The sequence below is a fragment of the Bombus vosnesenskii genome, unplaced genomic scaffold, assembly GCF_011952255.1.
Source record: "Bombus vosnesenskii isolate JDL3184/JDL3185 unplaced genomic scaffold, Bvos_JDL3184-5_v1.1 scf7180000013275, whole genome shotgun sequence".
NCBI lineage: Eukaryota > Metazoa > Arthropoda > Insecta > Hymenoptera > Apidae > Bombus > Bombus vosnesenskii.
The window spans coordinates 345,038-367,304 of record NW_022882933.1 but is presented as its reverse complement, the minus strand read 5'-3'; the positions used below and the strand labels follow the sequence as shown (position 1 = coordinate 367,304).

The window sequence follows — 22,267 nt, the reverse complement described above, 5'->3', positions numbered from 1 at the left end:
GGGACGTGGTTAGGAATAAATTAGGGAAAAGCGAGTGACAGCGAATTTTATCTGTATTTTGTTTAAACTCCAGGTTAAATACATTTCTTATTCTTTACATTTCTCTTAATATCTGACGTAAATTCGTAATTCATTGTGTAATTCGATGGAAGAATATAAGCTTTATTGCGATGTGCACAATAAAAAATAAAAAATTCAAAAGCTTAAAGATTTGAAAATTTAGAAGCTTGAAAGTTTGTGTTCAAAAAACATTAAAATTAAAAAATGTACGAATCTATCGTAATGCGTTCCACAATAGTCAAGACAAAATTTTATTAACCCAAAACGCAACTATTATTTTGCTAGCGGGCTAGAAATTCCAACGCGTAGGACAACAGAAAATATGTTTCGTACAAAAGATAAATAATTCAATAAATAGTTCGCATAATATGGAAAGTATAGATTTTCGTAATTTCGTTCTTCCTTGCAAAATTCTTTCGTCCCGATTAATAATAGATACTATTATAAAAAGGATATTTAACGATGCCAGTTTTAATGTCAGTATAGTGACCAGACGAATAACTCAAATGACTGATAACAAAAATAAAATAAGTCTGATAAGTTATCTGAGTTATTAAGTTAAAATAAAGATTGAACAGATATCGATTTTAATCATAGATCTTATGTACATACTATGCAATGTACATAATATGCACATGGAATGTTATGAATTAATCATGTATCGAGTAAACAGCAAGGAAAGATAATAAGATGTATCAAACATATGTTATGAATATACATTTTGTCTCACATGACTGGGCAAGGCAATAGTTTTGAAATAGTTGGATAGGATAAACAAAAGTGTCGTAAGACAGAATTAAATTAGTCTCGCGTAATATATCCATGTTATGTTTGAATTTTTTCCAAAAGTGTAAACTTCTCATAAATTCCAAAATTAATTGTACTGCACGACCGGTTTTATAGGAAATTAAAGTTGTAAATTGAAAGATCATCGTATCATGTATCTGATATATGAACCACTCAGGAGACACACATTGATCAACCTCAAGGTTAAGAAATAGAAAAAGGTAATGATTATTTTTCAAAATTTATCTTGTTTATTATGATTTATGCGACCTCTATGGGATAAATGAACTTGTGGAAGTAAGTCATTTATTTTTTCACAATTGAACATTATTCATATACGTACATTGGTAATGAAATCGGGGAAACGAAACATGGATTTGACCAGTTTGGTCTTTGAGAAAATCATACACGTATATTGCTAATTTATCAATTTAGATTTAACAATCCAATTCAGTTAAACAATTCTTTCTTCTATTCGAAATGAATTTTATTAAAATATATATGAAAATAAAAGAAATAGGAGCTTATTAACATAAAAACATGTAAATAAATATTTGTCATATAAACAATAAAATACAGGTGTAGCAATGAGTTAAATTTCTGTTTATTTAAAATTTATGGAGGTAATATAAATCGTTATCTTCTCGATGACATTAAAATTAAGCCGAATGATCTGATCTTCGTCTTAAAAGTATTTTGAAATTGTATAAATAAGCCTTTACAGTCACCTCATAAACCTGTGACTATCTTTTATTCTTTCTGGTAAGTATCATAGTAATAAAACTAACTTGTACTTGAAATTACTTATTTAGAATTTTCATCATATTTATCTCTTTCTATATTTCGGTGTATATTCGAAATCCTATATAATTACCAATTAACTCAGCAATTAGTATGGTAGCTATATAACAGATATTAATACAAGTACTTTGTATTTTGATAGGTTGTCTATTTAATTGGTATTTCTAAACATTTTCAATTTCAGTTATAAAATATGCATACCAATAAATAGTAATTTAAACGTCTTACACAAGATTAATGACTGTGTAATTAATCTTTATTGTTCATATACATCAAAAACTATACTTCATAAAACCTAATTATTTTCCGCGGTTATCTTATCTCGCCGAAATCCTCGGTAGATTATACACGAACATTTTACATGTATCTAATCATTCTGCTATGTATCTAAAGCTGTGAGATTATCGGATTGTATTGCTCAATTTATATTGCCTGGTATAGAGACGCATTAACATGTAAATTACTCTGTTGAGTCAGTGAAAAGTCCCCCAATGTCATTTGGTAAGATAAATACCCAACTCTTGAAAAAGATACAAATATTCAATAGTGATATTACCAAAAGTATCAAATCGAATGCAAACAATATCGGTACTAAAGACTGTTACAAAACTATTATTATATTCCTAAATAAAGATATTCTTTCTATAAGGTATACAATGATTTTTCTGGATGACTATGTCTATTAGCGTCTCGGAAAACAAAGAGGATGATGATTTAAATACCATTGTTTTTACAATAGACATAGCATTATGAATGGTTTCATTTATTTTCGAAGTTACAAGATTATTAACTCTTTTCCCGTGGATATGTATGAAACAATTACAGCATGTTGAATATATCCCGAAAAGAAAACTCTTTTGCAAATGTGAAAACAATACTTCCGTATTTTGATATGGAATTTCTGAATCAGCGACATTAGAATTGAGGAATAATTAAAAATTGTAATTTTATCTCCGAACTTCGGTTTGTACTGAATTGAAGATTCATCTATCAAATTTATGCACATCATATTTGCTATTCTTATCTTGGTAGTTAGAGAATATAATACCTCGTGCTTTGGCGGTTGACATTTCTCAGTATACTCCCGTTTAAAATATGTACTTTAATCAAAAGATAGCCAACAAAGCGTGGGAAAAATGTCAAAAAAGAAGTCGAATATCGCGTTTTATGTATTTGTTTCTTTGGTTCACAGACATGTATAAATCTTTTTTGTTTATCGAGGTTTATATATGTTAAACAATTATCAATGTAAATCTAAAGTTTACAAAGTATAGTGTCTCTTCGATACTATTCGATATTTATAGAATATATGACACAAATATATGACACACGTGGTCACGTAAAAATAGAAAAATAAAGCTATAAGGAGAATACATTGATTGACAGATAATTTAATAATTGGAACGAATCTGTAATTACAAAGAAACCACAATGATCTCCCTTTCCTTTATGAAATCTTTATTTCTCTCGTGAATTTATACAAACTTTATAGAACATACTAAACGTTATTTAATTCATATTAAAATTGTCTATGCTTATTAGTTGCTTGAACGTTGAAAAAATATGAATAGTTTCCTCCCTGCATTTTCTTTCGCGAACATGTAAAATATTGCTAATTTATGAAAATCGACTAATCAAGATCACTTCTACAATGCACGTACAACGTTTTCGAATCATCAGTCTTATTTTTCAACAGACGCGTAAATCGTATTCATGGTACATGTGAAACAAAATATGCAAGATGTGAAGTCAACAGTCATAATTACTCTCATGACCGTTGTGCACGAATTGTGCACGTGATTAGCTAATAAGATTACGTACAAACTTACACGTACATAAGGTAGGTACATGAGACCTAGCAGTTTAAGGAGAATAAACCAGTTGTCATAGCTTCAAAATAGTCCTGCCACGGTTTATCACGTATTAAAAACTGTTCGTTGTATCAACGCAAGAAATTTACGTCAACGTAACGACTTCTACGTAATTAGTTATTGCCTATTCGCGAAATATCATCTATCACGATGAATTGAACTTTTAGTAACGTCAATAGATTGGAAATGTTACATCGTTGTTTTATAGAATCCGTTAATATTCGCTCATCTACACGGATTAAAGCGTATATTCCACTTAATATTACATAAGAAGAAACCATTTGAAAAATTACAACTGCAAACAAAGGATGAATCACCCGGAAAATATCATTACTGACTGTTTCTATTTACAATTAGAGTGAACGAAGATTTCTCGTTTGATTTCCGAATATAATTCAGAGCGGGAAACATCATTGCATTTTATTTTCTTATCCTACAGGAACTGTTTTTTCCTTAACTATAAATATTCTATCAGGTTTCTATTTTCCTATTAATAAATTGCGAGTATTTACATTTGTGGAAATATACAATGATACAAGCGCGTACACAATGTAGGCAATATGCAAAAATATATGAAATAGTTAAAGTAGAGTAATGTAAAAAATTTATTAAATATTATAATAGACATTCTACTTTGGATTCTTCACACATTTTTGCATCTTTAGTGACTAATGAAGTTTTATTTGTAGTGTTTACTAGTTAAAATTTCTATCTTCCATTTCTTTAGCTACGCTCGTAAAAATATGGAATTGTATAAACATCCGCAATCTATTCATTAATCAAGTCTCTCGCTATAAATCATTTGTACTCAAATAGATTTGACATCACACTATTAATATGGAGTTCTCTTTGTTTTTAATTGATTGTTTAAAATCGCATCAAACATAATAATAGGTTATATATCACAATCAAATTGAAATTACACATTGAGTATAATCTTATTTTACTTGACTTAAAGTATCCTTTGAAATACCTACGTTCATTTTTATTAGTCGAGTCATTTACTTCGAGTTACTTAAACTTAAATAGGCTTGACTAAAACGATCATGTTTTTTGTTCATTGACTGTATGCACTCGCATCGACTATTATATGTAATAGGCTGTGCAATAGATGTAATTAGCCACTAAAGATTTTCCGTGGAAAATTGTCAATATTCGAACTGTTATAAATTCTTGAAAAAAAAATAATATGCCTGAGCTTATTTTAAAGCGCGAGACTTCCTCTTTTGGAACACTGCGTTTATTTTTCTCTATGCTCGCAGAGGTGAAGATACTCTTTCTTTTGTTATACCGTTCTTTGCAACGGTTTTATTGAACTTTGAAGTAAAAAAGCGTCACCGGAATTAGAATAATCCAAGATACACCACGAGTAAGTTGCACGGTCCGACTTGTATCTCATGTGTAGTGTGCGTGTTTAGTACGTTTAGCAAGAACCTAACGAACCTGAGGACTCTGACAGGATAGGACAAGGATTCTTGCCTGCATTAGACACACACTAAACATACACACTTTAAAACATCATTGCTATTTATTTTCCTGATCAATCCGAACTGTTATTTACTTAACTACAAATACTCTTTCGGGTTCCTATAATCCCACTAATTCCTCGGTAGGAGATTGCGGATGTTTACATTTGCAGAAATTTATAATGGTACAAACGTGTACACAATGTACGCAATATGCAAAAATATATAAAATAGTTAAAGAAAAATAAAGTAAAGTAAAGTAAAGGGATATTTAATGCAAATTACATGCAAGTCGACATTTTTCCGATTTACTAAATATGATAATAGGTACTCTACTTTGAATACTTTATACATTTTTGCACGGTTGGATTTGTATCTCCTGTGCTTCTACACGTGTGTTTAGTGTGTATTTAGTACATTTAACAAGAACCTGACGAGCCTGAAGTCTTTGACAGAATCGAACGTGAAATCCTCTTTATACTACACACGCATTAAACATACACAATACGCACATTAAACAAACACGCTAACGCAGCCTAAGCATACGCATTATACACACGTTACACGGTTAACACACGCATTAAATACGCTACACACAAGGAACAAGTCTGACCATGCAACCTCCTCGAGGTGTACCTTGGATTATTACTCCAATGCCGGCAGCTCGACTTTTCATTTAAAGTGCGATAAAATGGCGAAAAAGAAATCGTACATCAAGCTTTTTAAGGTCATCGTAAAGGGGAGACTCTGCTTTACAAAGGCATTTTAAAGCGAATCTCGAAGAAAATTTTGCAAACTCCGTACAATCATTTGAAAATGGCAAATTTTCGAAAAAGAAAAGTACCTTCACTTTCCCGCTCGTCATACGATATAAAAACATCAGAGTAAGCTTCAAACCTTAAAATGAGATCAGACAGATTGTTATGCGATTTTTTTTCACGAAGTTTACAACAGTTCGAATGTCGACAATACTTGGTCAAGAATTTAATAATTCTGTAATTTTGCACAAGTTGAGTACGCCTAGTCGTATTTTACTTGATGTAAAATATGCTTTGATGCTTCTATACTTGCTCGCATCAGTCAAGTCATTGATATAAAAATTCAAATAGTTATCAACGTGAATTTCTTATTTTACATGACTTACATATTATATACTGAAACAGTCCTTCAATTTTCAACCTAATGTTGTGCCACAGTTTGGCCGCCTTTTCTGCCTTGCAAACTTGCGATATCTCTTTGCTAATGCTTCATAGCTTAAGAAATTGATCAACGAGACACTTAAGAGTAACTAACCTCCAATGAACTGTAACCAGACTTCCTGTACCACGAGGATTTCCTTTTTCCAACGTAGTCATAATACTTCCTAGCCTTGTTAAGAAATTAAAGTGTATAACGTAAATCAAGCGAGTAAAATGTCCATCATAGCTGCTTTCAGAGAACACCACTTCCCCGAATGCCTGAATTTTCCGACCATTCTTCTCATCTTTTAAATGCAGACAATTGTCGATAAAAAATACATGTGTTAATTATTTTCAGCTACACTATGAATCTACAATATTTCATTAAAATCGTTGTATCACGATGATATTTCTTATTGTGTTTGCATTAATAAACAAAAGTAAAATACATTGTACACTTTGCAGAATCAGGCACGCAACAATTACGCAGCTATATCATTTTCTAGTTTATGCTATATGACTTTCTTTTATTCTGTCTAATTAATTCTGTCGTATTATATCGGCATATCGGCTTTACACTTGGATTTAGCCGAATTCTGAAGCCGGTAGAAATTTGGAAATTAAATTAAGAAATTTAATGAAATGGCTTACAAAAAATTTGTCCTTCCTGTGAAATAATAAATTTCGTAATTATTGTTGGTATTCTATAAAGCAGGCAGTATTTTGCAATTACGTGGAACACGCGATATATAATATCCGACCGGAACTGGTTTGGCCCGAATGGAAACGTCTCGGTACACACGTATAACGTTCGATTCGATAAAAAGAAAAAGTAGCATTCGAGGACCTTCACTCACCAAAAAATCTTCCGCGTGGAAACGTACTTACGTTCAATGCGTTTCTCATCGAAGATCAACACTTACTGCGCTTGAACAACGTGTGTGTAGTTTTACATATTATGTATTTAAGCGATATAATACGAATAATATTGATATTGTGTAAATAATTTTATTTATATCATATTATTTATAACGCTATTTACATAATATTATTTATATTAACGAAACAGTATTTTCATACCATATATAGATGATTTACAACGATCAGAAGATAAGGAAAAGTTTGATCTTCATCCATCAAACGTACATTTTACATAAATCAATTCTTTCAAATTTTTGTATATGAACATCTAAAATATTCGAAAAATTCATGATTGACGAGATATTTACCCAGAGTGAATCAACAAGAACTGCCACCTAGAATAACTTGTTATTTATTGATCTTACCAAAATGTGTTTCTGTGAAAATGCATTGTATTTGATAAGACCTGAGTGAATACATATCGATTTTTGCCTATCTTTCTTTTTTTTGCGTAATTCTTCTTTTTAATTGCAACATCGTAAATCAATTCGAGATCAATTCAATATCAGTATACCTCATTAAATTCGAATCATGGAATTTTAATAAATTGAAGATCGATTCAATATCATCGTTATACCTTATTAAATTGGAACCATTGGATTTTAATAAGGTACTATGATTTCAAATTGATCTTGAACCGTAAAACAAAATGAAAATATTTCGAGAAATATTATTAAAGAATTGAATCAGAAACTTTCTCAATGCTTCTGTTCAAAGTATTTGTGAACATAGGATAATCTTAAATTGCTAATATAATTCCTGCTAGAGTATTTTTCATTATATTAGCAGGACAGTGGCTCAAGAGAATTATCTTCAAGCTTCTTAAATTTCAATCTTACAAGTAATTTTACGCGGCAAAACACTCAAGTACGCATCAAGGGAAACGATTTCCCTCGATTGCTGCTCGAAAAATGACCCTGACACGTCAGTATACCTAAATTGCAGTACAGTGAACATTGTAATTATCGTTGAACGCCACATCACCATATAGTATACTTGACCTTCACCAAACAACCCCATAAAATGTAGACAACAGCCAGATGATAGCCAACAATAAGTGACAGCCACGAAAGTCTACGATTTTTTCAAAATTAAATTTTCCTATTAAAAATTTCTAAATGGGGAAATGTACAAGCAGATCGAATGGAACCGTTGAATATGCAAATAATTCTTTTTGTAATTAACAATTCACAGAATCGTCACTCAGGTGACGACGGTTGGCTCAATTTTGGCTCATCGTAGATATTTCACCATTATTACATTTTAGATTATATTTATGTGTTATTATTCTATCAAACTGTATGAAGCATTTTATTTCCTATATACAATACATTCAGTTTTCTATTTAGTTTGTTAATTTATTACTTTTCTTACTTTTTGATTCTTTGCTTTATCGTTAGAAAATGAAATATTCGACAGCAGTTATCCAACCTTCGTTGAATGATGGTTAAATTAAAACATTTTTCGGACACGTTATGGATTGATTCAATTGTTCAGGACAACTGATTTCTTATATTAAAAGCAAGCACGTTTACTTTGCAATCCGCGTTTTCAGCCCAATTTTCGAGCACGAAAGTGGCATGAATTGGGGGCACATTCTTTTAGAAGACCGTTACATAACTTCATCGCTGATTCTACGCAGCAAGATCGGTTAAACACTGTAATAAGCAAGTCCCAGTTAAGCTCTATAATACCGATGGTATATTCATCATTCTTAGATCACTCAAACTGTACGACTCTTTGACTACAGCGTGGTAAGTCGATATTTCAAAAGTTTGACACCATAAGCACTGCAACAAATTGTCGATTGTACCAATTGCGTACATCACCCTAATCATTGAATTTAACCGCCTTAGGGATAACTCCATAATCACGCGCAAGTCACGCGCAACCAGCGATTACCATTGCTTGTAACACTTGCAAGGCAAATAAAAGGCCATTGACGACATTCAAAAATTGTCCAGGTTACCATCAATTATGCAAAATGTTGCTGTCATGTGCAGGTTCTGTATTTCTTGACGTAAATATATTATAAAAAAATGATTTATACGAAACCCGCAGTTTCTTGTTCATACACAGGCACCCGTAAAAATATTCCTACACTCCATAAAAAGGTCATTTTTATCAAAACAAAATGCTAAAATGAAATTACACTGCAGAGCTATAAGAGCTATTTTATTATTATTCTATATGCGTAAATAAATATCTTATTATACGACGTTACACATATATGTATGTTTTATTTAAATGAAAATGACCTTCTTAGAGAATGTACGAAGATTTCTGACACTGACTGTACGTTTTTCTTAGATTTTATTAGGTTGTCCGAAATGTTTCTTTCGTTTTGTAAGGAAATAATAGACGCACAATATTTTTTGTTTTATATTAGTTCATTGAATTATGCACGAACATAATAGAAATAGAATGAAATGGGCCACACCTAATTCAATAAAATAATATAAAACAGAAATTGTTGTTCATCTATTATCACCTTATGAAACGAAAGAAACTTTCCGGAGAACCTAGTATTTTATATAATATAATAGTCATCGCCTGACCATTAGTATTTCTAAATAATTGATACTGCCATTAAATTCATCTATAACTTAAATGTTCTAAGGTAGGTATAATTGGATTTTTTCTAAAAGCGAACAATAACGAATTTATTATCTTGGACAGACTTTTAGACATTTAAGTGTTCTTAGCGACTATGGAAAGTATTTTGTTATGAAAGAAATAACATGCTACTTTATCAACAATAATTTAGATAAGCTAAATTTTGTCCATTTTACAACAAGACCATATAATTTGCATAGAATAATCGAATGAAAAACAGATATGATTTAGTAATTAAGTTTAAACTTGAAAACTGCCGATAGCTATATTCCTGGTTTTTACGTATGTATAGATACTACGGTATTAAACTAACTAGAAACTCTGGTTTAAAATAAGGAATATTACAAATATCTTCCAAGTATTTCAGTTTCTTATGTAAACTAGTACGCTTAATGATATCAAATGATTCATTATTATGTTTTTTTCCAAATAAAACAACATTGGAGGAAATTCTTCACTGAGGAAATTTTTCTCAACTGAGGAAATTTTTGTGAAAGAAATAGGTAAAAATATTATTCGATCTAGAAAGTTTGTATTTAAACAATAAAGTATGTTCCTTTTATTAGTTTTGTCTGACATAAAAATCTTCAAAGATACATAGATAAACAGTATTTTCCTGTGCTATAATTGAATGTTGAAATTTGAATGTTGAAAGGCGGTAAGTTAACAATGTAATTTTCGATGCAAATACTTGAAATACGTTACTACTTCGCATCAATCATTACAAACAAATTATATAAAAAAGGAGTGACAGAAGTATTGGAAAATAATTGCCTCGAAATAAGAAAAGAACACAAAATATTTCACAGACAAGAATTTATGTTCTGAAAATGTAAATAAACATATCAATTAATGTTAATATGTCGATCGAATCGTGTTACCGAAAGATAATCGTCATATTTTTAAAACAACGTATAAGAAAGGATAACAAATTTAAAAAGTTCATGTATTGTGTCGTAGTATCAAAAATACAAAGAAGAAATATCGATAAGCATATTAGTTTTAGATTTTGAAATATCGTTGTTAAACATAAAAGAGAAATTTTACTTATTTAATCTCTTGTACAGACTATTTTTACAAGATTAAATTGCCGAATCTATTCTTCAATTATCATCTAAAATTAATTATGATAATTAGCGTAACATAACTTGATCCGAGTCTACATCCGAGTGTAGGCATGAAATATTGCGTTTATAATTATGCTCATATATTAAACTCATAAAACACATAATCTGTTTAAGCAATTAATATTATTAGAAGAATATTTAATAAAGATAATGGTGATCATTTTGGATACAGACTTACCTACCCCTTCGATCACGTAACGATCCTTAGAACTCATGTCTGCAATCTCCGTCACACTCACGACGATTTTCACGCTCATTCCTGTACTGTCAGATGTTGAATAATTGTAGATCCGTATTCTGGCACTTGGGGAACAACTAATCGTCACTGTTCCTTCTAACTTCTTGTTTTCGATATCTAGCGATAATAGCTTTGACGTCAATAACGCACAATTGCCCACAAGATTCTTTATCACATATCCTTTTCCAATTCCTTTAATCACTTCTTCCCTAATAACAATTACTTTCTTCTTTCTTTAAAACGTTAGAAATGTTTTCAATAAGAGTTATTCTCTTTTGCAACGGTTGAGATGTTCCGATTTTAATCGACTAGTGATTCAATGAAAATAACAGATTACAATATAATCTCCCGTGTTACAAATTCCACGTGTAACTAGAATATTTGCCGCGTCAATTATTTTACACGTGAAAACGTAGAACGCGCATAAATCATACATACCTACACGCGCGGAATAGGAATTCTTCTTTCATTTATTTAACATGCATAATGTGTTTAACGTGCACAAAATGAAGTAGACTTGAATGCTTGTTTTCACAGGATGTGCGACGGCCAAACGAATACAAATTTTCTTTTAACTAACTCTATCATATGTTTTACAATGTTCTTGCTTGACCTTTAGAGCTCAACCAGAATAAGTAATATCGCAGATTCGTGTCTCATTATTACTCGCTATTTTTATTAAACATACGTAGATTGATGTATCGTTCTGGCGGTTTGTGGTAATTCTTGAATCTATGCGAAAATCACTTCCCCGAGTATGTATTGCGACTGATACAAAGAAAGCTACCTACTGTTAATCTGAACTCTTGTTATGATACTATAATCCCAGGCACATTAACACAGCGCTTCCTGCGGGCCATAGCACAACCTTGAAAGAGTCTAGACGTCGCAGACTGTGTTACGTAAAGCCAAAGTTACGAACTCCGATTTTCCGGCTTCTTGAAGATACAGATGGCCAACAAAGATACCGCATTGTTGATAACATTGTAGTTGTTTCTCGAAATGCGCGCACATTTTCCTCAAAAATCATCTTTATCTCTTCTATGTTTTATATGTAAAGCAACAATTACGTTTCTCTTACACAATAGCGGCCTGATTGTTTGATTGTATTCAATTACGAGTAAAATATTCTGTCGAAAGATATGCGACGACAAAAGAACACGAAGATGCAACTAGATAATAAAGATTATTTCTTTTGTTGATTTTATCCGATATTCTTCTTTAAGAGTATAGAATCACACTGTTCGTGGAAAATTTTGTTGATCGATATTATACTTTTAATTCTTCCGTTGATCCATCAGTTTATCTTTGATCCTTGCAACGTTGATATCAATGAATTCCATTTATAGTTTTCCTTGTTGCTAACATATTTTTCGAATACATTAGAGTTCAATAGTTGAAAGATGTGATATAGCACATTATTGATAGTTTTCAATTTAGAGCTCGGTTTTAATTAAAATTAATAGTGGCAGCTTGATTTCCTGCTGTGCAAACAATTTTATTTTATAAAAATGTACTGATAGCGCTCTTGAAACATTAGTTCTTTTAGTAGATAGTGCTCTTCAACATTAAAATACAGTAGTTCGAAGATACGACATAATACCATTAACGGGATTTAATTTGGTGGAAATAATTTTATCTCGCTCTTGAAAATGTGGCTCGTAAAAATAATTGTAAATGGTTTTTACATCGTTCTCGTTATTTTTCTTTCATTCGTGCTTGTCTCTACGCATAACATATCGAAATATAGAATAAAATACTTCATTCGATTCTTCGAGAAACACACGATATTGTTAAAAGATTATTAAATTGTTCCTATTCCTTTCAATCATATTAACAGCTGTAAACACAATACCTTGCACCATATCTTTGGAAATTTGCATTTAAAATCACCATATTCCTCGTCACTGGCCGTAACAGTTATCATAGAGATTGCCGGTTCTCAGAATTGTTTTCGTATTACCAACGAAAGGAAGAGTCAACAAAAACAACTACGAAGGACGAGAAAATAAAGGAACGTAAATCCTTTTTCTCTCTGCTGTTCATTCAAATGATAAGTATTTTCACAAAAGCAGCTCGAAGTTCACTTATCGAAAGATGCCTGAATGATCACGAACCACGTGGTAAACAACTATTGTAATTTTCGAATAACAAAACTTGACGCATGTGTGACGGAAACTTTGCAAATCAACACTACCCTACATCCATTAAGCCGGATTCAACGTAAGTGACAGAAACCACTGCTCCTTCTTACCTGTAACGACAGGTGTATAGTTTGGTGGGAAACTAAAGGTATATTCGAGTGGGGATCGCGAAGGTGGGGGCTAAACCTTCAAGAACGTACAGTGGAGAGGCACAAGGTAACCTCTGTTCTTGCGTCTTGTAATAAAATTTATCGTTTTAACAATCTAATTTCGAGCTATTATATTATTCGGACGTTTAAATTGTCGAAATCGTTCGACTAGGTTGAATTCTCTCGAGCTTGCTAAAATAGTCGAACTACTTTAATGTTCGAATTACTCGATTACTATTCAGTTTAGATATTCGAAACTTTCAAAGTTACGAGACTTTGTATAAGAATATCGATAATGTCAGTGTTGTGTCGACAAACATTTCCTTGAAGGTTTGAGTAGATTGATGGAATAGACTAATACTATATAGAACATATATCAAAGGTGAAAAGGATAGAACGGAAAAAAAGAAAGGCTGAAAATATTCGTCCGATTGTGAACGTAGCTTGGATCTTGTTTTTTTTAAACTATTCGTTAAAGGACATTCGATTTTTCCGAGTTTATCGTAGGCGAGTGTTTGCGCTTACTTGAATCGTTATACGGTATCTCTGTCTGTTATGACTACAATTTCGAAGTGTGATTAAAAAGCAAGATAGCGTAATTCGTAAGGAAAAAAAAAGTCCACGGAATACGAAAATATTTTTTTCAAATTTTTTAACAGAGCGTTCAGAGGTGAATCAAGGATCAAAATTGCAAAGTAAAAGTATTTTTCTTAGCTTCGTAAAATGAGTCAAACGAAAAGAATAATCTTTTGTAATTGTAATTAAAAAGAAAGGAATGTTTTTACGTGTAATAATTACGGATATAAAAATTCTTTTATGCTGGTGGCTTTCGTAAAAGTCAGCAAAAACTGATAACTTTAATCATATGATATAAGCTACAACATGCTCCGCCTTAAAGAAAGTCTCAGGCATCGAGTATTAAAGCGATCGATTTGTCATGGAATGATTTTTACAATTAGTTGATTTCGGAGGAAACAAAAAGATCAGATTATGTACTTATGTTAGTATCGCGTAGTGACTAGATGCAATTATGATCGAGAAGATTGTGAATCACCGTGGAACGATTTAAAACAGTAATTAGCGACGTTGTTTCGCGATTAATATATACATACTGAAAATCTCCACTTGTTGCAATAGCAGTTGTCATCTGGCATAAAATACACAAATGTCACGAGTTATGAATTATGACTGACTTGCAAAGTATATTACTACCGTAGGAAAAATGGAGCAGGAAAAAGGGGATTTTCTTTAATATACAATACACAATAAACTCTTAATTAATCAAAGAAAGAAGCTGTAAAAAAATCTTTTGTTTGTCTGTTATATATATTAATTTATAATACATCATTATTTATATATTATATTAATACAATATTCCTATGGAATGATTTATATATATACTGACACGGGCTTATTATAGTTTTCATGGTTTTCATTTTCATGAAAATACTGTTATTGAACTAACAAAATTTTCTAAGTGAAAATTGATACAAATGCGAGTTCGTACAAACTAATTTCAATCACAAAGTAAACCTATAAGATAAAGTATACTAAAGACATAATATATTTGGTAACTGTTTCTTGTGCAATAAATATGTGCGGTTTCTTAGTCAAAATTTGTATATGTATGAAAAGGATATCGCTTCGTGAGATAAGACCGATTTATGAAAATCAAGATTACCAATCAGTACCGCATAATTCGATTTAATATTTGTCAGATAAAAATTTACAGATTAACTCATTGATTCTTTCGATACAAATTTTCATAATATTTAAAGACAGTTCAAATTTCAAAATTTGTTAAATCTCTAAGATCATAATATAATATGGTATGATCTGTTTTATAATTATTCATTACTTTAGGTAACAAAAAGCTCAACTTAACTTTCGTAACATTATTTTATATAACTACACATTTGCATACATGTTCTGCTATTATTTGTACTCGTTTATGACAAATTTCATCTACTTCGAACATTTTTATTATCATTCTACGGGTATGATTTCGTAATCGTTTATTGGTTAAATGTAATATGCAACAAAGAATACCAGACATTGTTTATACTAAGTTGAACGATTAATATTAATGATTGACCGTTTACAAATACACATTTTACATATGAGTATATCATAGTGATTCGTTACATCTTTAGGATACAAAATGATACCACATCGATTCGAAGTAAAATTTTGGATGCATATCGTACGAATCATCAATAAATTAAGTACAGATTATATGCAGAACATTCTTTTCATTATTATATATTTAGCTTGTATTTACATTTAATTATCCTTCTTCATACGATTAGAAGTCATCCTGTATATTATAGAATCTCGGCCTGGATCCATTTGCGAAATGGCAACTGTTTTCGTAATAAATCAAAGTTAAAACAATACTTGTATATATTATTTGATAAAATAATAATGATAATAAACGAGAAATTATTACGTACTGCAAATAGCAAACAGTGAAAAGACAAAAACAACTCCAAACCATAAGAGGATATTAAAGATAATGGGATAATTTTCCGTGTAGTCTTTCGAGCGCGAGCGAATCGTTACGTCCTGGAACAAAAATCTTCATGTGTAAAATATTACATATTACACATTATTGCAGCAGTATAGCTGCAAGAAAATTGATGCATTTATTAAATGTGTTCTAAATCGTGTAATATTAGCAGTTAACAAGTGTTCTTAGTATTATATAAAATGTAGCTGGTGTAAACATAAATTTCACAAAAATTTTGTGTTTTGTGTCTATTATACTTTGTAAATGATATATTTTTGTTTATTTAATACGTTTCGTACATCGTGGGTCATTGGTGGACCACGTTGATCGATAAAAGCAAAATTTTAGCTTGAAGATGTGATTAAATTATTTGGTACAAAACGTATTAAGATATTATTCGTATTATGTTTTTCTACTATAAGATCAGCATGCATCTTACCGAGTAATAATACAATTAAACAACATTACAATTACAAGATAATTAAGAAATATTATTATGATCTACCTGGTGATTCACGTAACTCGACAAATACTCGCGAAGTATTCATTTTATGAAACAACGAGAAAGAGATTCTAATATTTCTTAAATCTGAACGATCAACATTCAAATATTCAAATATCTGCGAAATTCTAATATAATTCTAATATATGCCACTTAAAAAAATGAAGCGATGAAATTGATAACAATGGATAGAAGCATTGTACATGAAACACGAGTATGTGATTATATATACATCCAAAGAAACTGAACTATCGGCAACAAGCATTTAATAAGAAGCGGTGCGACTCTAAAGCTTTCGATAAATTTTTATAAGCGTGTGAATAATATCTTGCAAACTGAAACCACGTACATCCTTTACTTTAACGATTATATCTACATTCATTATGCGATGATTATGTGAAATGTTTTACGTTTCTCTTTTAGTAATGTCGTGTAATTTAAGAATAAAATATTTCAATCAGTATATTAGGTATGAAATACGTGTAGCATATTGAATGATAATGATTCAATGAAGACGTGCTTTATTTCAAATAAAACTAAAGTAAAGTTATTAGTAGTTAACGTAGTAGCTTACATTAGACTTGTTGTAGGTTTAAATACATAAAACAAGTAAACGTAACGAACTACATATTAATGTATTTCATTTTATTATATTTATCATTTTATAGCTTCCAAAATTGTTCATTCACGTTATATGAAAAGATCGCAGCCCTCCGAGATACGCACACGTACCTTTTACTGTAATAAAAATTGAAATAAAAAAAAAAAAGATCCTTAAATATTGCGATTAAGAATGAGATGTGTTATGCGTGACAGTTGAGTAATAAACCTTAAAATCATAGAAGTAAAAGAAGTATGTGGTGTCAATGTAAGTAATATTCTTGATCAATGGAATACTTTAATGTACTGTCCAATAATATAGAATAATATGAACTCTTGTTTGAAAGCATTTTCCACGGGTGACAACGTATTTTGTACCCGTATCCGCACTCGCACGGCTTTCAGGCACTCATTGTCAAAAACATGCCCTAAGGTTCTACTCGAATTTTTAAGCTGCTCATAATTTTCAATTTTATTTATCATGTTATAAGTATCTCGATTTATTTCATTCAAATAAGACACCCCGAATCATATGGATATTTATCGAAATCATACACAATTTAACAAAGGCATACATAAAATTGTATACATGTCTCGTAACGAAACGACTATGGAGTAAAATATTAGATCTGTATGCTAACAAAATATAAAAGCTAAAGAATATTCTTTTACATTGAAGTGTATCGCTAAAATAAATGGGGATACATATCGAACATTCCTCCAATAAGCGTATCCCTAATTTTCGTTTGATAAAATGCGTATAAATTATAAATTGTCAAATAATATGCAAATTAAAACTTTAGAATGCATGTTAAGGGGTTTCGTGATACCTGTCCTATATTTTGTGTGTTGGAATATATATCCATATTAGTCATATCCTGATTCTCACTGATTCCACTATCATCACGAGTATCGCTATTCGCAGTAGAATTATTCATATCACTGTAGTTTGTGCTAGTGTTATTATTACTTGTATTCGAATCCTCTTCGTCTTCTATCTTTTTCTTTTCATCTCGTTGATCATCTTGCTATAAGTACATGTGTTTATGTAAGCAACACATTGTTGCACAACTCAACTAATCCAAACCTAATTTATTGGTAGTCACAGTAGTTGTCGATTTTGGATTCTGTATATGTTCGATAATATTGTGAACATTGTGTAGAGTGGACATTTTATTAGGCTCCTTATATCGTGTTTGAACTTATGACGACTACTGTGAAAGTTAATATCCAGGCATCTATTATGCCTTTTCACAAAATGTACTATTTATTAAAAATAATTCGTTTCTAATCTTCGTTTCAAATTAAATCATATATTTTATTTTACGTAGTAAGATAGTTCAATGACTAAATAAACCCTACGCTAATTGTCAGAGCAATCCTAATATTGTAGATTTTTATAATCGAGCAACAAAAGAGAGATTATGCTATCCTATTATATGATCAAATATGTAGATAATAAAAAGAAGAATCAACAAATATAAGAATACACGAATACACACGCAAAACAATTTCCTATGCCTTCCAGTTAAACTAACAACACCAGAACCATAATTTATAGTTTATTGAACCTTAAGTGTTCTTTCCTATTTCGCCTGATGCCGTGCTAGATAACCAACATAAATTTGTCGCCATTATTTTCCATTTTGATAGTTTTGCCAATTCCTTTGTGAATCCGTTTTGTTTCCTAGGAAACTTAAATATTTCACATAAATTTAAAAGTTCGTCGCGAATATTAGTGATCGCAATTGGTGATCGTCGACCGCTTGTTCACACCATTGATTGAAGTCATTAATAAGGGCATTGAGCAACTAATAGCACTGAATGTGCAGGAATGTCAACTACTAGCAACAGTCAACGTAAGGCTTGACTACATTGCTTTTCATTTCATAACATCAAAAGATGTTATTACTGCTAACAACAATCATCAGTGGTTGTGATGAAAAATTGGGAAAATTCTGATTGAAATTTGTAATCCCGCTGTTCCGATATATATAATATTATATAGTACCTATAAATATGTAAAAGTTTAATAAAATCAGTAATTCAATGAATATTGTGCTCTGTTTGTTAAAAGAAAATGTATTAATATATTAATTTGAAATTTGTTTTTGTATATTCTGTAGAAAATCAAATGTTGAATATTTCTTGGTAATTTAACATACCAAGGAAATGTTTTGAATTATAAATATCGTCTGTATAATAGTTCATTAGCATGTTTGAAAATCATGCAAAAAGCTATCTCTACTTTTATACACTTGTTGAGTTTCAATAGAATATCTGTTCATGCAACAATACGAACGTACCTTTATTACATTATTATTATTATTATTATTATAGTTATCATTATTGTTGTTGTTATTAAATATTGTACTATTATTCATCCGTTTAGCTTCCGAAGCAGATTCTAGATTTTTAGTTCTATTAGCCTATAAAATATATAGGTGTTAGACACGATCATTGGATATTCTGACATAACTTTTATTGTACTTGTAATGCGAATGTGAAATCATTATTTACGTAAATCAAAAACATTTATCAGTGACAGTTTGAAATCTTTTCATCACAAAATTCGGTTTCAACATGGAGCACAGCTAGTTTCGGATGTGTTACAAATAGTCATATCCTAATATTGTGAACCTAATATTATTTTATCAACAAATTTTCATTATATCCAATCCAACAAATAAGTCAGATAAGTACAGTATGTTAGAGAAATGTAGATCCAATTTGCCATCTTTATCAACAGCTTCTTCAAAAGCTAGAATATAATATATCAAATGTATTACAAAAGCTATATATAAGGTGTTGTTCAAATCCTTTCATAAAATTCTTGTTTAGTTTATATTAGATGATATTAACATACATTATAAATGCAAACAGTTGTTTCATTAAATAAATGGTTACAGGATATGGCAGTATTGATAGTACAAATGCATATAAACTTATTTTTCATGCAAAAATAAATAGAAGATTTAAAATATATTTTCGTAAATTCGGTCATGTCTGGAAAAAAGATAATATTCATTCTAACGATCTTGTTTTATATTTTATACAAATGTTGTTTTTACTTAACTTAAAATCATAATATCGACTTCCCAGATTTTCGAAAGTGCTAGATAAATGAAGTAATTTATTATTCACTTTTGCTAATTGCTTACAAATCTTAAGTTCCGTAGAGAGAAGTAGTATTTAATATCAAATAAATTTATTCTATGTTTTATTTATTTGCGCACAATACATTTGTAGCATCAACATTGCTGAATATTATACATGAAATTACGCATGGTCTATTAACTGTAATATTTTATGAAAAACATATTTGGATAAATGCACACACTTACTGAAATATATAGTTTCTTCTCATTTTTCTATGAAATATCGGTTAGTTACTGATTTAATAAACATGTAAAATGATTTTTAATTGATCCTTTTTCAAATTTTGCGAATTTATAAAGTCATATATAAGCCACTAATTTTCAATATTAATTTTTCTACGATCCCTGATTTGAAAAAAGTTGCTTTATAATAGGAAGAATTAATAAAGAAAATTGATATCTTGAAATATGCAAAATTTGAAGAAATCAATTTGACCAAATTTCATACGGTGTATTTAACTCGTATCTTTGTTATTTATAATTACGAGTTTATTTTATAAACGTATATAACTTTAAATACAAACCGTATCTGGAGCATCCCGTTTTTGCCTGTCTAAAGTTACTGAACGGATATGATGTACCTTAGTTGCATCATTTGTGAATGCCACAATCAATACCTGAATAAAAAATATTAAAATTTTTATTAGATTCTAGTATATTACACAATATAATAAAAATAATGTATCTACATATCAACAGTTTTTAGAAATGTTATAAAGGATTCTTACCTGACCATCATAAGCTTGAATAAATGCATCATGAATGACATTCAAAGCATTATTCAACAATGACAGGGCTTCCCTAGATGCAGTTGAATTACTTCCATAAGTATCTAAAATCGGGCGCAAAGAAGATACGACAAGCCAATAAATATCAGGCTTTGAATCTGGTTTGATCGCTGAAGGTGCTTTGTTAGCAATAGCATGGAGTAATTCTACTTCTTCAAGGAACTTTTTGTCCTCTTCTTTTCCTAGGCTTAAAGCTCTTAAAGATGTTTCATCGATGGGGGTGGGTTTTAATTCTCCAAGAGCAGATTGTCCTAACTGAATTTGTATTGAATAAAAATTATTTTAACTTCAATCAAAATATTCGTCCACAAACTTTATTTATAATAAAATTTTATTAAAAAGATTTATTATTTTGTCAAAGCTAATACTTACAGCATCCAAACCATCACCTAAAGATATCCTCACTAAGGTATTATCGTTGTCTCTCTCTTCAAGACGTTCTCTAAGAGCCTGCCATGTTGTTTCTTCAACTTCATTCACATTTAAAGGAAATCTTTTTCCTTTTGGTATGTCCAAAGAATCTACTCCTTCTATCGCTACTGCAACAACAGCTTCTGGAAGTCTAAATGGATCAGTGATAGAAATACCGCTCCATATTCCTCTCTATAATAACAAAAATTATAACATTCAATTAAAATTTTAATTATTACAAGCTCTATGCTTCACAATCTTTAATAGTAGAATTCTACATCTAATTTTCTAACTTTTTCTATACTTTTTTGATTAAGATTTAGAAAATAATATTAAATGAAGGTGTATAAAAGATAACTTAAAGATGCACCAGTTTGACAGTGAACCCTAGAGCAGCCGCTAATACTTCTTTAAGCAAGCTTTGTTCCACTTCTTCATTCCCATTGAACATAACACTATTTGGACTGTGTAAAACTACAAAATCTCCACTTGCTTTAACTGTAACAAGAAGACAGCAATTGTAATGCCTGAACCTTGTTAATTAATTGAATATAAACTAAAGCTTAAATATCATTTGGAACGTTATATAAAATTCGTACCTGCAACTAATGCAGCTACAAAACACAAAAATAATTTGAACATTTTTATTCTGAAAGATATTGCCATAAAATTAAGACACTCCCTTAAATTCGATACCAATTCACAAACTGATCATATGACCACAAAGGAGTATACAGCACATTAACGTAATAGAAGGCTTAGTAACAGATGCATGTGCTGACATATAGTAACAACTACATGAACTGCGTAGTCATAAGTAGATAATGTAGAATGTAATGTAGAAGACTGATTATGATAGAAGATATAATGTAGAAGATACGTAGATAATGTAGAACACGTGTTTTCATACTTAACTTATGAGAAATAAAATATTTTTTAGAA

General features: G+C 30.4%; 2 protein-coding genes across 4 annotated transcripts in view; both read right to left on the bottom strand.

The window, feature by feature from the left end:
* LOC117231911 overlaps positions 1–11,239 on the bottom strand; it is a 65,257-nt gene extending 54,018 nt beyond the window's left edge. The window contains exon 1 of the mRNA XM_033490857.1: positions 11,005–11,239. Coding sequence (XP_033346748.1) covers positions 11,005–11,083 — 79 coding nt within the window. The 5' untranslated portion in view covers positions 11,084–11,239. The remainder of the gene's footprint in view (positions 1–11,004) is intronic.
* Positions 11,240–15,034: 3,795 nt separating this feature from the next.
* Positions 15,035–22,090, bottom strand: LOC117231873 (renin receptor). 3 transcript variants are annotated; one of them, XM_033490737.1, is made up of 8 exons: positions 21,925–22,090; positions 21,696–21,823; positions 21,287–21,517; positions 20,855–21,169; positions 20,651–20,743; positions 19,275–19,397; positions 15,811–15,922; positions 15,035–15,720 (listed from the first exon to the last, which is right to left on the bottom strand). In XM_033490737.1, the coding sequence occupies exons 1-8, from the start codon at positions 21,989–21,991 to the stop codon at positions 15,641–15,643; spliced, it is 1,149 nt and encodes a 382-aa protein (XP_033346628.1). In that variant the 5' UTR covers positions 21,992–22,090; the 3' UTR covers positions 15,035–15,640. The 3 variants fall into 3 exon arrangements, with proteins under 3 accessions (XP_033346628.1, XP_033346627.1, XP_033346629.1); XM_033490736.1 differs by lacking the exon at positions 19,275–19,397 and adding an exon at positions 17,799–17,996; XM_033490738.1 differs by lacking the exon at positions 19,275–19,397 and having other exon boundaries at positions 21,925–22,087.
* Positions 22,091–22,267: the final 177 nt, after the last annotated feature.

Bases quoted from the DNA above. Each gene is read 5' to 3' on its own strand.
- LOC117231873 (XM_033490736.1), bottom strand. From the start codon at position 21,991: ATGGCAATATCTTTCAGAATAAAAATGTTCAAATTATTTTTGTGTTTT. The intron at 21,518-21,695 runs GTGCATCTTTAA...TTGTTATTATAG, and splicing joins TAGGGTTCACTGTCAAACTG to AGAGGAATATGGAGCGGTAT. The intron at 21,170-21,286 runs GTAAGTATTAGC...ATACAAATTCAG, and splicing joins TAGGTGATGGTTTGGATGCT to TTAGGACAATCTGCTCTTGG.